At 39.1% G+C, this 14,671-nt stretch overlaps 1 protein-coding gene across 3 annotated transcripts in view; it reads left to right on the top strand.

Moving 5' to 3' along the window:
* Nucleotides 1–14,671, top strand: part of CARMIL1 (capping protein regulator and myosin 1 linker 1) — a 320,425-nt gene that overhangs the window by 125,089 nt on the left and 180,665 nt on the right. For all 3 annotated transcript variants that reach the window (XM_068559097.1, XM_068559096.1, XM_068559098.1), the window contains exons 4-5: nucleotides 1,584–1,643; nucleotides 11,805–11,926. In XM_068559097.1, the coding sequence (XP_068415198.1) occupies nucleotides 1,584–1,643; nucleotides 11,805–11,926 (182 nt within the window). The remainder of the gene's footprint in view (nucleotides 1–1,583; nucleotides 1,644–11,804; nucleotides 11,927–14,671) is intronic.

Below are 14,671 nucleotides of genomic sequence, written 5' to 3'. Positions count from 1 at the left end.
ACTTTTCAAAATCCACCAAGTATAGATCTTGATAATGATAAGTAAGAAGACGTCCACTCTAATGGAATGTTTAAAATGTGCCCCCGATGCCGCATGTAACCATGGGAGGATAAGATGAATGTCTCATTCCTCTTTCCAGTCCTGGCACACAGTAGGCCTTCCATAAATTCTGCTGGTTGCCTGTGTGAATGACGAAAGAATGAATTATCTTTCTACCTCCAGCCCTCATCACCATACTGGGGATTCAGGGGTTCTCTGTTCTAAAATTTATCTGACCAAACTTGTGAAGGTACAGCATAGCACCAGCAGGCAGAACTAAGGGTCCTATGGGTTTGGTTCTGAATGGGTTCTTTTTCCATTACATTGCTAGTTTTTTTTTTTTTTAATAAATTTATTTATTTTATTTATTTATTTTTGTCTGCGTTGGGCCTTCGGTGCTGCGCATGGGCTTTCTCTAGTTGCGGCGAGCGGGCTTCTCATTGCGTTGGCTTCTCTTGTTGCAGAGCACAGGCTCTAGGCGCGTGGGCTTCAGTAGTTGTGGCACGTGGGCTCAGTAGTTGTGGCTCGCGGGCTCTAGAGCACAGGCTCAGTAGTTGCAGCGCACGGGCTTAGTTGCTCCGTGGCACGTGGGATCTTCCTGGACCAGGGCTCGAACCCGTGTCCCTTGCATTGGCAGGCGGATTCTTAACCACTGCGCCACCAGGGAAGTCCCCACATTTCTAGTTTTAAGGCGAGAGGGTAAAATGAACTGATCCAACTCAGGTTTTCATTGTCTTTAGTACCAGGCCCTGTGACTGTTTGTACTGAGATGAGAGACTGAAAAACTGGGAGAAAGATTAGTGGCTATTTTCCAGGAAAAATAGGCAAAGAGTGTGAGACTAGAGGTATTTTGAAGAAAAAGAAATGCTGATTACAGGAGAAGTGAGGAAGGGGCACTTGTTATTAAAATGGAAAGGAAGTAAATCATCATTTATGTATATGCACAGAGAGAGAGAGAAGACTTTTATTTAACTATGTGTGTTTCATTGAAACACAGATTAAAATTCCTAAATATTATATTCTTTTAAATCCATTCAAAATATGAACTTTAATGAAAGACAGTGGAAGGAATGATGACTCCAGTAAGTGGTCAGAGGGTAACCCAGAGAGGTCAGGGTTTAGAGAGAAGGGAAGACAAACATTGTCTCTATCCTGATCTGATTTGCTGAAGCAACATCTTGAAATAAGAGGAAAAAAAAGTCTATTTAGATGGCTCCCTTCATATATTCATTTCTCAGTAAATAAATACTGGAGTAGAAGTGCAGAAACTTTCCATTGGGTTTGTCCTTGGATGAAATTTAAAAAGTCAGACTTGGAGTTTCCTTTCAGCCCTTTGGGAAAATGAATAATGCTTTTCCTGAAATATGATAGATCAAGGTCATGTCGTATTGAATATATGGAGATATTAAACCAGCCTACCTTCGGAAGATGCCCAATGTTTTGTTTGCACTGGACTGTTTCTAATTGTAGCATTTTTACTTTGAATTATAGGTTTTAAAACCCTCATTACAGGTCTTTATTTCCCCCTCCTCCCTCAATTGCAGCTCGAGGTAACCTTCAGCTACCTGGAGATCCACGGTGTCCTGTGCAGCAAACCAACTCAGGTGGGTGTGAATAACCTGTTTGTCATTACTGCAAGGTCAGAACCTTTCTTGAGTTTCTGAAACCAGCTCATACCTTCTATTTGATTCACTGTTGAAAGTTTCTTGAGATAATGTGGAAAAACAAGACAAGGGAAAATGGAAGTTTCTGCCTGAGAGACTGAACAGGGGCTAGGCGGGAGGGTGTCGGGAATTTGTGATAAGGGAAACACGTTCTCCATAACTCAATTTGAAAAGAACTAATTAGCTCTTACGTTACCTGGCCATGTAAACATGAGAGTACTGTTCCTTAGAGATGTTGTACAAGTTACAGCACTAAAATTTCATAGCTATTCTACGGTACTCTGTAAGATCTTTCTGGGAATAGAGTGATAAGTGAATCTTTTGGTATTAATAAAATGTAGATTTTTAACAACAGCTTTATTGAACTATCAGTAACAGGCAGCCAACTGAAGTGTACAGTTTGATAAGTTTTGACATGTAGACCCATGAAACCATTACCACAGTCAAGATGCTGAACATATTCATCTCCTCAGGGTTTTCTCAGGCTTCTTAGTAAACGTTCCTTCTTGCCCCTCCTCATTCGTTATCATCTACAGGCATCTACTCTCAGCCACTATAGATTAGTTTGCATTTTCTAAAAATTCATATGAACGGAATCATACAGTGTGTGTACTCTTGATTGTCTGCCTTCTTTTAGCCAGTGTAATTATTTTGAGACTGATTAATTTTGTTGCATGTCTCAATAGCTCATTCCTTTTTATTGCTGAGTAGTGTTCCACTGTATGACTATATCACAGTTTGTTTATCCATCACCCACTGATGGACGTTTGTGTAGTTTCCAGTTTTTGGCCGACAAGCAAAGGTGCAATGAACATTTATTTACAAATCTTTGATTGGACATTGGCTTTTATTTCCTGTGGGTAAATATCTAGGAGTGGAGTGGCTGAATTGTATGTATGTAAATGTATGTATGTATATAGTGTAAATATGTATGTAAACTTTTTAAGAAGCAGCTAAATTGTTTTCCGAAGTGGTTGTACCACTTTACGTTGCCACCAACGATGCGTAAGAGTTCCAGTTCCTCCACATCCTCCCAACACTGGTATGGTCAGTGTTTTAATTTTTAACCATTTTAATAAATCTTTAGTGCGTTCTCATTTGTAGTTTTAATTTGCATTTCCCTAATGACTAAAGACATTGAGCATCTTTTTATCTGCTTATCTGCTGTCATATATCTTTTTTGTTCAAGTGTCAGTTCAAATCTTTTGCCATTTAAAAAATTGAGTTATTGTTTTAAGAGTTCTTTATATATTCTGAATACAAACCCTTTATCATATATGTGATTTGTACATATTTTCTCTCAGTCTGTGGCTTCTTTTTTCATTTTCTTTACAGTGCTTTTCAAAGAGTGGAAGTTTTAAATTTTGATGAAGTTCAGTTTATCAGTATTTTCTTTTATGGATCATGCTGGTATCATATTGAGTAAATTCTTGATTAACCGAAGGTCACAGATGTTCTATGTTCTATGTCTTCTAGGAGCTTTATAGCTCTAAGTTATACATTTAGGCCTATGATCCATTTTGAGGTAATTTTTGTATGTAAAGCAATATGTGGATCAGTTTTTTTTTTTTTTCCCCATTATGTATAGTATTTTTACTTGTTCAAGTACCATTTTTTGAAAGACTGTCATTTCCCCACTGAACTGGCTTTCACTTTTGTTGGAGATCAATTGTTCACATAAATGTTGGTCTCTTTCTGGACTCTGGTCCCTTTAATCCTGTCCCTTTGGTCTGTTTGTCTATCCGTATGCTGCTCTCACACTGTCTTGATTACTGTAGCTGTTATAGTTAAGACTTGAAATCAGATTGTGTTAGTCCTCTAACTTTGTTCTTTTTCAAAGTTGTTTTAGTGATTCTAGGTTCTTTGCAATTCCATATGAATTTTAGACTCAGCTCAGTTTCTACAAAAAGGCCTGCTGAGATTTTCATTGGGATTATATTAAATCTATAAATCAGTTTGGGGCGAATTGACATCTTTTTTTAATAACATCTTTATTGGAGTATAATTGCTTTACAAGAATTGACATCTTAAAAAAATGGAGTCCCTTATCCAAGAAAACTATATTCCTCCATGTATTTAGGTCTTTTAAAATTTATCTCGGTAGTATTTTGTTGTAGCTTTCAGTGTACAGGTCTTATATATCTTTAGTCAGATTTATTTCTAAGAATTTCATGTTTTTTTTGATGCTATTATAAATGGTATTGTTTTAAATTTCAATTTCCAGTAGTTTCTTGCTGATAGATACAAAAACAATGGATTTTTGCATATTAATCTAGTATCCTGCCACCTCACTATACTCACCTGTTAGTTCCAGCAGCTTATTTTTTTAATAGATTTACATAGATGATTGTGTTGTTTGTGACTAAAGATTGTTTTACTTCTTCCTTTTTCAATATTGATGCCTTTTATTTCTTTTTCTTGCCTTATTGCTGTTGGGAGACATTCCTCACGGGTCTTGCACACTCCTACATGTCTTGCTGAGTATGCCAAGAATTCAGTGCTGTGACTGCTCTTTACCCAGGTTACTTCTCAGGGTTATGTTTGCATTGAGCGGCCTTGTGGGATGATGGGATGTTCCCCTTCTGAACAAAGAGCAGGCTTGCTTACCATTTACTATGAAAATCAGATTACCTAAGCTCAACAGTTCCTTTTCTGTAAGCAACCCACTGTGTGTGCAGGCATCTCTCTGAGCCCTCCGTGTCACCCTGTGGGACTTTTGGGGAAAGGAGGGATCTAAGCAAACATGATGCTAATGCCCTTGCTGTGCCATGAATGATAAAGTCCTTTGTCTCTGACCCAGGAGTCTCTTGTCTCCTGCCAGCATTCATGAAACAGCAACAGACTAACTTACTGGCTTGTAAGTAGGGTAAAAATCAAATCTGAAACCCTGACAATTGCACTGGCTAATACCTCCAGTACAGTGCTGAATAGAGTGGTGAGAACAGATACTCTTGATTTATTTCTATCTTTGAGAGAAAGCATCATTCTTTTTCCATTAAGTGTGATTTTAGCTGTTGGGCATAGGTGCCCTTTATCTGGTTGAGGAAGTTCTCTTTTATTCCTAGTTTGCTGAAAGTTTGTTATTAGGAATTATTGTTGTATACGATTATTGTGTGCTTTTCTTTTTTCTTTTGTTAATATGGTAAATTTTATTGATTTTTCAAATATTAAATCAACCTTTCATTCCTGAGATTAACCCCACTTGGTTATGATGTATTATTCCTTTTATATATTGTTGGATTTCATCTGTTAAAATTTCATGAAGGAACTTTGCAACTATGTTAATAAGACTTATTGGCTGTAATTCTCTCTTTCTCTCTGTCTTTTAAAATGTTTTAATCTGCTTTCTGTATTAGAGCAATCATGGGATCATAGAATGACTTGGGAATTAGTCCCCCCTCTTCAATTTTTTTAGAAAATTCTATGTAGTCTTGGTGTTAATTCTTCTTTAAATGTTTGGTTGAATTTCCAGTGAAGTCAAGTGGGCCTGGAGTTCTCTCTTACGGAAGGTGTTTAACTACAAATTCAGTTTCTTTAATAGATATAGATACATTCATATGGTTTTTTCTTGAGTGAGCTTTGGTAGTTTGTGTCTCCCAAGAAATTTATACATTTCATCTCAGTTGTCAGATTTATTGGTATAAAGTTGTTCATAGTATCCACTTGTTATCCTTTAAATATCTGTAGAATATCATTCCTGATATTGATAATTTGGTTCTTCTCTGTTTTCTTTTCCGTATCAGCCTGGCTAGAGGTTTATCAATTCTTTTGATCTTCTCAAAGAACTTGCTTTTCGGTTGCATTAATTTTTCTCTATTGATTTCATTGATTATTTTCTATTGCATTGAGTCTTACTCTGATCTTTTTATTTCCTTCCTTCTACTTACGTTTTTTTGGTTTTTAAAACTCTAAAGAAAATGTGTGTGTGTGTGTGTGTGTGTGTGTGTAGTTTGTTGATAGCATTCGTAAAAGAAATTGTCAAAATCATCACATTGTGTTGATTGAGATTACATACAAATCCTTGGAACTTTTCCATAGTTCATCTTAGAGCAATGTTTTATCCTATGTTTATCATTCTCCAAGAACTGGAGTTTGGAAGAAAAAATTACAGCACCATATATTTGCCCAAATGGGCAAACATATGCAGGAGTGAGTGATAACTCATGAATGATGACATAACCAGGGCCTTCTTGATGGTCTTAATTCAGGAATGTTTATGTTTATGATTTCGGGGTTGGGATGGGAATAGAAGGGCGCGCTATTGAAATGCCAGTGCCAAGGTTATATTCAGAATATGATTAGACTGCGGTATTAATTATGAGAAAGGATGTTGATATAGCAAGACTAATTTTCCCTTGTGGCTGCTGGAGCTGCTCTTACCACACTTGTGGTCCTGTGCCTTCAATATATCCAGCATTCAGAGGAACTGGGTGTAAAGCAATCCACCTCAGTCCCATGGAGCTGTTCTGTGGTTGTAAGTACCACAAAAATAGCTCTACAACATGACCTCAGTTTGACTTTGTCCCATGGTACGGACCTTGGAAATGAAATTACTATATAGTGAAACAGTGGTACTACTTCACAGAGGAGCTAGCAATCCAGATACTTGGGAATACGAGTCACTTAGTGGTATTCAAAATTTGATGTTTCAAAATTGCCTGTGGTGCTTTTTAAAAATACTGATACCTCAGCTGTTGGGTGTAAGACAGGCTACAAGGATGTATTGTGCTACATGGGAAATATAGCCAATATTTTCTAATAACTATAAATGGAGTGTAACCTTTAAAAATTGAATAAAAAAATCAAAAAGATGCTGATACATCCAGCAGCCCTACCCCACCCCCCTGCCACACACACACACACACACACACACACACACACACACACTTTCTCTCTCTCTCACACACACACACTCATACACTCATGACAGTTAGGCTTCGATATGTCTGGGGTGGGCATTTGGATTCTGTTGTGTCCCAAAGGTTGAATATGAATAACCTGTGTAACCTCAGGACCCTTGACGTCTCTGGTTTTGATTTTTCCTGATGTGAAATCATAAGGATGATGGTGTCTGCCCGTGGCACTTGCAGTCTAGCCTTGATTAGAACATTTTTTTCTAATGTTCTCTGGTGTTTATTAACTTCTCTGTCATTGCTATTTTTATCATTATTTAATTACGTTTGTAAATTCCAATAAAATGCCAGGGGGTATACGCATTTCATGGTATATGAGTGAGAGTGAGTGAATGTGTTATTGAGTTTGTGAAGTGTGACTTTACTATTGCTCTTTTCCTCTTTCTTGTGAAAATGGGGGAGACCTTCATCTTACTTGACAAGTCTCCTTGCCATCACACTTTCTGGTGTTCAGGTTCTCTTGCTGTCACAGTCAATAAATAGAGACCAACAGTTGTATAGTTTTATAGTTACAGAAGTTTTGGACCTTTTTTTGTACAACTGAAGTACCTGCTAAAAATTTTTTTTTAAATTATAAGTTAATTATTTGCTACGTCATAGAATGATCTTGGTAAACCACCCCTGGCTGTTTTTGTTAGAAGAAAGAAAAACACTTTACAGATCTGTTGGCTGGGGGTTAGTAAAAAGTGCTTTTCTTGGACTTCCCTGGTGACGCAGTTGTTAAGAATCCGCCTGCCAATGCAGGGGATGGTGGTTCGATCCCTGGTCTGGGAAGATCCCACATCCCATGGAGCAGCTAAGCCCGTGCGCCCCAACTACCGAGCCTGCGCTCTAGAGCCCGTGAGCCACAACTACTGAGCCCACGCACCTCAACTACTGAAGCCCCCGTGCTCTAGGGCCCACATGCTGCAACTACTGAGCCTGCGTGCTGCAGCTACTGAAGCCCACGGACCTAGAGCCCATGCTCTGCAACAAGAGAAGCCACCGCAATTAGAAGCCCACGCACCGCAACAAAGAGTAGGCCCCGCTTGCCGTAACTAGAGAAAGCCGGTGCGCAGCAACGAAGACCCAATGCAGCCAAAAAAAAAAAAAAAAAAAAAAAAAAAATGCTTTTCTTAAAGGTTAGTCAGGTGGCTCTACCTTAAAACAAGAGGCAGAGTGGGTTTGGAAACTTGAGTCTTAAATAGGATATTAGGGCTTATATCACTATTATTTTACATGTGTATTGGTGGTCATGAATTATGTTCTGCTAGGTGTCTAAGCAAAAATTGTTTCAAACATTCTATTTTTCCCCAGCTGAAATAGGAGGGAAAGAGATATTTGAGAGGGAGTTCTTTTTCCTGATGAAATGATTTACTGTGTTAGTCTCACCTCTATCACTTTGTTGTAATTCTTTACATTATGCAAAGGTGGTGACACATTATGCAAAGGTGGTGACATCTTATGCAGGGCTGGATGAATGCTTTTATGTGAAGTTGAATTTAAAGGCCTCATTTCTTCCCACCTGCCACCTTTTCTTCTTCCCTGTCATTCTATTCAATCCTGTGCAATTAAGGATGATTAGGTGTTAAGATTAAGTGGAATTAGAATAAGCTAATTACTAATTACTCGTACCCAAACTGTGAACTGAACAGATGCACTAGATGTGAAGAAAGAAGAAGTACCTTATAGTGAAAAATATAATTACCTGTGGTGGGAAGGTAGGGGGTGGGGTGTGGAACATAGATAAGGTGGCTGCATCGCAAAGTATCTGGCTTGTTAAAACATACATTCGCCCAGATAGGTGCATATAAAATATCTGAGCCTAATTGCATAAAGCAGTTTTAGTCTTAAGACACATCACTGAAGTGTCATATCAGTAAATACCTCCAAGTACAATAATGCTTGCTGCCTTTTTGGGGGGAAATATCTCTTGGACCAGCTTCTACAAGACCGGGGCAATCTTTGTCTAGACAATTTCAAAGGCAGTGCCATTAATTCCTTGAGGAATGAATGTGCTGAGAATTAGGATTAAAAAATGTTTTTTATATAGGGAGCCAACTAACTGGTACAAAGGTGGTATGTATTAAATACCTGTTAACAGATGCCTCTAGGGGTACTTACGAGGAAGTAACATTTTAAGGACTCAAATCACTGAAGTCTTTTTCTTTGATCTCATCATTTTGACAAATAAATTGGATTGCTTTTTCTTTTAACATAAACACTTTGAAAGACAGATTATTTTTTTAAAATTCAGCTAATCGTAGGACAACCTAAAGCAAATCTAAAAGCTTCTTTGTCAATCCAGTTGGCTAGTCACACATTAAGGGTAGTGTTTCCCCATCATATTTCTGTACAAATTAAGTAACAACAGGAGGTAAATGTGTAAGGATATTTTGATGCCGTGATCATCAAAAGGATTGAATTGTACGTGAATATTTTTGAGATCCAAGATAATAAATAGCATTTTTTTTTTTTAAAAGAGTGATTGAAGTCAGTTCTTTTTATCTGGAACGTGTTTATAATCAACCTATCTTCCCTTTTGTGACCTCCCCTTTTTATCAGGTTGTTTTATACTTATTTGTAGGCCTAGCTATATGACCTCAGTTCAGCATTTTTGGACATCTCCAGCAGTTAATTATAGGAATGAGTCTCTGCCTAGCATGAACTTTATTACTTTGTTCCCTTTGTATAATCCTTTCCAAGTATCCTGTCTTCTTAGAAAAGTTGAAGCTTTTATAAGCACTTGATTTATCTTTTGTTATCAGGCAAAAGGTTTTACCATTTCATTTAAATATCTCATGATATGTCTTGTTTTTAAAACACATTTTACAAAAAAGTGACTATTGGGGTATCCTCCGGTGCTCACTGAAGGAGGTATTCTTACTTACACTAGATGCTAGGGATATGACAGACTTTGTAAGGCAAGACGAAATCTTGGTAAAAGGAGAACTCACCTGCAAATGTGGCTATTCAGTTTCCATCACTGGGGGCGGAGGGGGGGGTGCAGGGCGGGGTGGTCTGTTTGAATCTGCAGTTTGGCCCTTAGAAACTTGCTTCAGTTTCTGGACGTTTCCGACAAACTAACCACCCTCTACCCAAACAGTTCTTTGAGTCTTAAGGTTAAGAGCATTATTTTAAGGAAGTGCTTCTTAAAAAGCTGGTATTGTATTAGTATATATCAGCGTGAGTACAGAAGTTCCCCCATATCTGCAGTTTCACTTTCTGTGGTTTCAGTTACCTGTGGTCAACTATGGTTGGAAAATGGAAAAATCCAGAAATAAACAATTCATAAATCTTAAATTTCATGCTGTTCTGAGTAGCGTGATGAAATCTTACGCTGTCCTGCCCCTTCCCACCCAGGACTTGAATCATCTCTTCATCCAGCGTTTCCCACCCGTTAGTCATTTAGTAGCCAGCTAGGTTATCAGATCTACTGTTGTGGTATTGCAGTGCTTGTGTTCAAGTAACCCTTATTTTACTTAATGATGGCCCCAAAGCACAAGAGTCATGACGTTGGCAATTTGGAAGTGGCAAAGAGAAGTCATAAAGTGCTCTCTTTAAGAGAAAAGGTGAAAGTTCTTGACTTAATAAGGAAAGAAAAAAATTTGTATGCTGAGGATGCTAAGATCTAAGGGAAGAACGAATCTTCTATCTGTGAAATTGTGAAGCAGGAAAAAGAAATTTGTGTGAGTTTTGCTCTTGCACCTCAAATTGCCGAAGTTATGACCACAGAGTGTGGTAACTGCTTAATTAAGATGAAGAAGGTATTAAAGGAAATCATCAACAAAGTGAAAAGACAACCTACTGAATGGGAGAAAATATTTGCAAATGATATGACCGATAAGGAGTTAATATCCAATATATATAAACAGCTCATACAACTCAACATCAAAAAAAACAAACAACCTGATTAAAAACTGGGCATAAGACTTGAATAGACATTTTTCCAAAGAGGAAATGCAGATGGCAAAAAGGCACATGAAAAGATGCAAAACACCGTTCATCATCAGGGAAATGCAAATCAAAACAACGAGATACACCTCATACCTGACAGAATGAATGGCTGTCACCAAAAAGAACACAAATAACAAATACTGGCAAGGATGTGGAGAAAAGAGAGAACCCGTGTACATGATTGGTGGGAATGTAAATTGGTGCAGCCCCTGTAGAAAACAGTATGGAGGTTTCTCAAAAAAACTAAAAATATAACTACCTTATGATCCAGCAGTTTCAGTCCTGGGTATATATCCTAAAAACCCAAAAACACTAATTTGAAAAGACACATGTACCCTAGTGTTCATAGCAGCACTATTTACAATAGCCAAGATATGGAAGCAACCTAAGTATTCACCAACAGATGAATGGATAAAGAAGATGTGGTATGTGTACACACACACACACACACACACACACACAGGAATACTACTCAGCCATAAAAAAGAATGAAATTTTACCTTTTGCAGCAGCATGGTTGGACTTGCAGGGCATCATGCTAAGGGAAATAAATCAGACAGAGAAAGACAAATACTGTGTGATATCACTTATATGTGCAATCTCAAAAATACAACAAACTAGCAAATATAACAAAAAAGAAACAGACTCACAGATATAGAGAACAAACTAGTGGTTACCAGTGGGGAGGGGGAAGGCGAAGGGGCAATATATGAGTGGGGGATTAAGAGGTACAACTATTAGGTAGAAAATAAGCTACAAGAATATATTGTACAACATAGGAAGGAATATAGCCAATATTTTATAATAATTATAAATGGAGTGTAAACTTTAAAAATTGTGAATCACTATCTTGTATACCTGTTACTTATATAATATGTACATCAATACTTCAATTAAAAAAAATGGAAAAGGCATTAAATTTATACAGTAAGATGTTTTGAGAGAGCCCACATTCACATAAATTTTATTATAGTGTATTGTTATAATTGTTCTATTTTATTATTAGTTAATTGTTGTTAATCTCTTAGTGTGCCTAATTTATAAATTAAACTCTATCACAGGCATGTATGTATAGGAAAAAACAGCATATATAGGGTTCGGTACTATCCGAGGTTTCAGGCTTCCATTGGGGGCCTTAGAATGTTTCCCCACGGCTAAGGGGGGACTGCTGTATATAGTTTACATTATTTAAAATAAAAAAATGGAAGGAATTGGACTCATTATTAAGCAGTGTCCAACCTGGTTGTTGCAGATGGTTGTGGAAACTGAGAAGTGCAGTATCTCCCTGAAGATGGCATCACCTGAGGACGTGACCGAGGTGCTGGCGCACATCGGCACCAGCCTGCGGAAGATCTTCCCTGGCTTCTCCCCGGTGTGAGTTCTCCCGCAGGAGGGTGAGGAGGGCAGAGACCTGGTCTCCCGCAAAATGAAAACAGCCTTCCTCTTGCCCCTTCACTTGGTTCCTCTCTCATACTTTCTTCTTCTCTTAAACATTACATGTTACAACCCTCGCTCAAACCTTTGTGTTTATGTCTGAGGTTTTCTATATGGCTGCTCTTTAGAGAGCTGGAGTGATGAAGGGATTTGGCGCTCCTTTAACCTCTACTCCTAAGACTAAAACAGAAGCCTTTTAAATGTAACCTGAGATTTACCCTAGTGTGAATTTTACTCACAGCTATTAGCAGCATGCCAGGAGCTGCATGCTTTGAAAGGAAGGCAGTGAGTATTAATGACGAGTGAGAGTGCTTCATTTTCCTTATTTTTTTTCTGTTCAGTAAGAGGAAACTTAAAAAGCCAAAACTGAACATCAAAATTAGCCTCTTTCATTTTCCTCTCACTTTTCTGGAATACACATTAAGGGTATGAGTACATTTTGTCTGTACATGCCCTCATATTTTTTTGTCAAGCATTTTAAACCAGGATTCTGTGCTTGGGTAACAGAGTTTGAACATAGGGAATGTGTAGCTTGTTGGAAAGGGGGAGTTAAATTGGCTGAGGTGGAAAGGCAGAGAGATCCTTATGTCAGAAAGCTCCCTAAAATAATAGCGGATATTCAGAATACCTTCCTGATGGAAGGAGATGATACACAGATCGCAGGAAATCCCTGCCGAGGAGGCCATGAAACCTCACATAGAGCACAGAGGTGGGTAGCTGTGTGCCTTGGTTGGTGGGGGCAGGAGGGGAATTTGGGGGACTGTCGTCCTTCATGGAACGTGTCCCTCCACTGCTGCTGCCTGTAAATTAGGAGGCAAAGCAGCAGGAAAACCCTGCCTTCGTGTCTTTCAAACCTTTTTGGTGAGCGGAAAGTGGCTCCTGGGGGATAGGCGCTTCCCTTCAGGCTCTTCGGCTTCAGGAGACCTGCTTGGTGCTTCTCACAGCTTTTCCCTGGTCCCTTCCCTCCCTTCACACACCACAGTGGAGGGGCTGGCCCCGTGCTTCCTGGCTGTTCAGAAAGGGCTTCCTCCTTCCTGAAGCTTAAGTCACCTTGTGCTGCTCTGAGTATCCAGGTAGCTGGTTGCCGAGGGAGCTAAGTGGTCCCAGCCCCGTCTCAGTGGAGTGGAGGGGGGAGCCGGGGCTCCATCTCCAGGTCTGAGGTGTCTGAAAGGCCACCTGTCTCTGGTCTCGTGTGTGTGGAGGGGACGCGAGGGCCGGGACGGGTTGGTGGGATGAGGTGAGGCGTGGCAGTGGGGAAATACCCAGAAGCAAAACAGTCTCAGGAATGCTTTCCACATCATCCTTAGAGCCGCTAGAGAACTGTCCGGGGTAATCATGAGTTAGCAGTAATTATACAACCCGTTTTCCTGAAACTGCATTTGAGTAATGTGACTTCGGACACGAGGTTCCTCTTCCAGTGTCCTTCCTTTCATTCCAAATCAACACCGATGGAATAAGAAAATTATTAAGTACAGCCTTATTCAGCAAGGGCTTATAAGACCCTCGGAGTGATAGTTAGAATCTCTGTTTTCTTTAAAAGGCAACTTTGTTTAATACTCTAGGAATTTGTCGGGGTCAGGGGGGAAATTATCGGTTTTATTTTTGGTTTGGTTTCTCCCATTTTTTTTTCCTGGAGAAAGTTGTGTACGAAAAGTGTTTTCTCTTTTATCTTCCATTTAACTTCTTGTTAAAATGTTTAGGCAGCAAATATTAAACCACAAGTCTTAAATAAGCAGCACCATTTCTAGAGAGGCAGTTACCTCTAGAGAGGTTTCTAAATCCATGACCCTCCACCTCACCCTGATCTTCATTTCTGTCCCCCAGCTGCTTATCAGACATCCCCACAAGGATGTCCCCACGCACCTCACACTTAGTATGTCCCAAACGGAACTTCTTACTGTTTCCCCTAAAACCTCCCTGTATTGGATATTCTATCTCAGTGAGTGTCTTTTTCATTTACATAGTCTCCCAAGTGAAAAGCTGAGCTGCTTTGATTTCTTGTTCCTTACTTGCCCATCTGATTAGTTGCCAAGCTCTTTTGCTTCTGTCTTAATAGCTCTTTGGTCCTTTGTCTTTCTTCTCACTTGCCCAGTGCAGCATCTTTCTAGCTAGTTTCTCTGTCTCTAGTTCTTGCCCTTCCAACTGATCTTCCGTACTGTCGCCAGAATTATCTTTCCATAATTCACATAGTCTCTATTCCTTGCCTAAGCTCTTTAATGGCTATCCTTCCTGATGAAATCCAAATGCGTAGCCTGGCATAGAAAACCACTGCCGTCTTGCCCCGTAGTCCAGCCTGTTGTTGAACACATCAGCCTCTTTTATATTTTCATGCCTTTTATATAGGCTCCTAATCCTGACAGACTCCCACTCCAAAAGACTAGCCCAGATATGTGAAGAGTTTCTCATCAGTCAAGAGTTTATTTATGTTTCCATAGAACTTTGTGATTACTGCCTATACTACCACAAAGCACATCGTGTTATAATTGTTTGTTTATACATTTATACATTCAGTGAGTATTTATTGACTTTCTACTATACGCTAGGCAGAGTGCTAAGTGTTGGGGCCCAACAGTGAATATGGTCCCTGACCACATGGAACTTACACTGGGAAGTTGCATTACTTACACTGGGAAAGAAACCCCCCAAAAAAGAAAAATGAGAAATTGTGTAAGATCAGGCTGGAAA

Source organism: Eschrichtius robustus, chromosome 12 (assembly GCF_028021215.1).
Source record: "Eschrichtius robustus isolate mEscRob2 chromosome 12, mEscRob2.pri, whole genome shotgun sequence".
Taxonomy (NCBI): domain Eukaryota; kingdom Metazoa; phylum Chordata; class Mammalia; order Artiodactyla; family Eschrichtiidae; genus Eschrichtius; species Eschrichtius robustus.
Note: the sequence above shows the minus strand (reverse complement) of the source record. Positions and strands in the feature narration are given on the sequence as shown.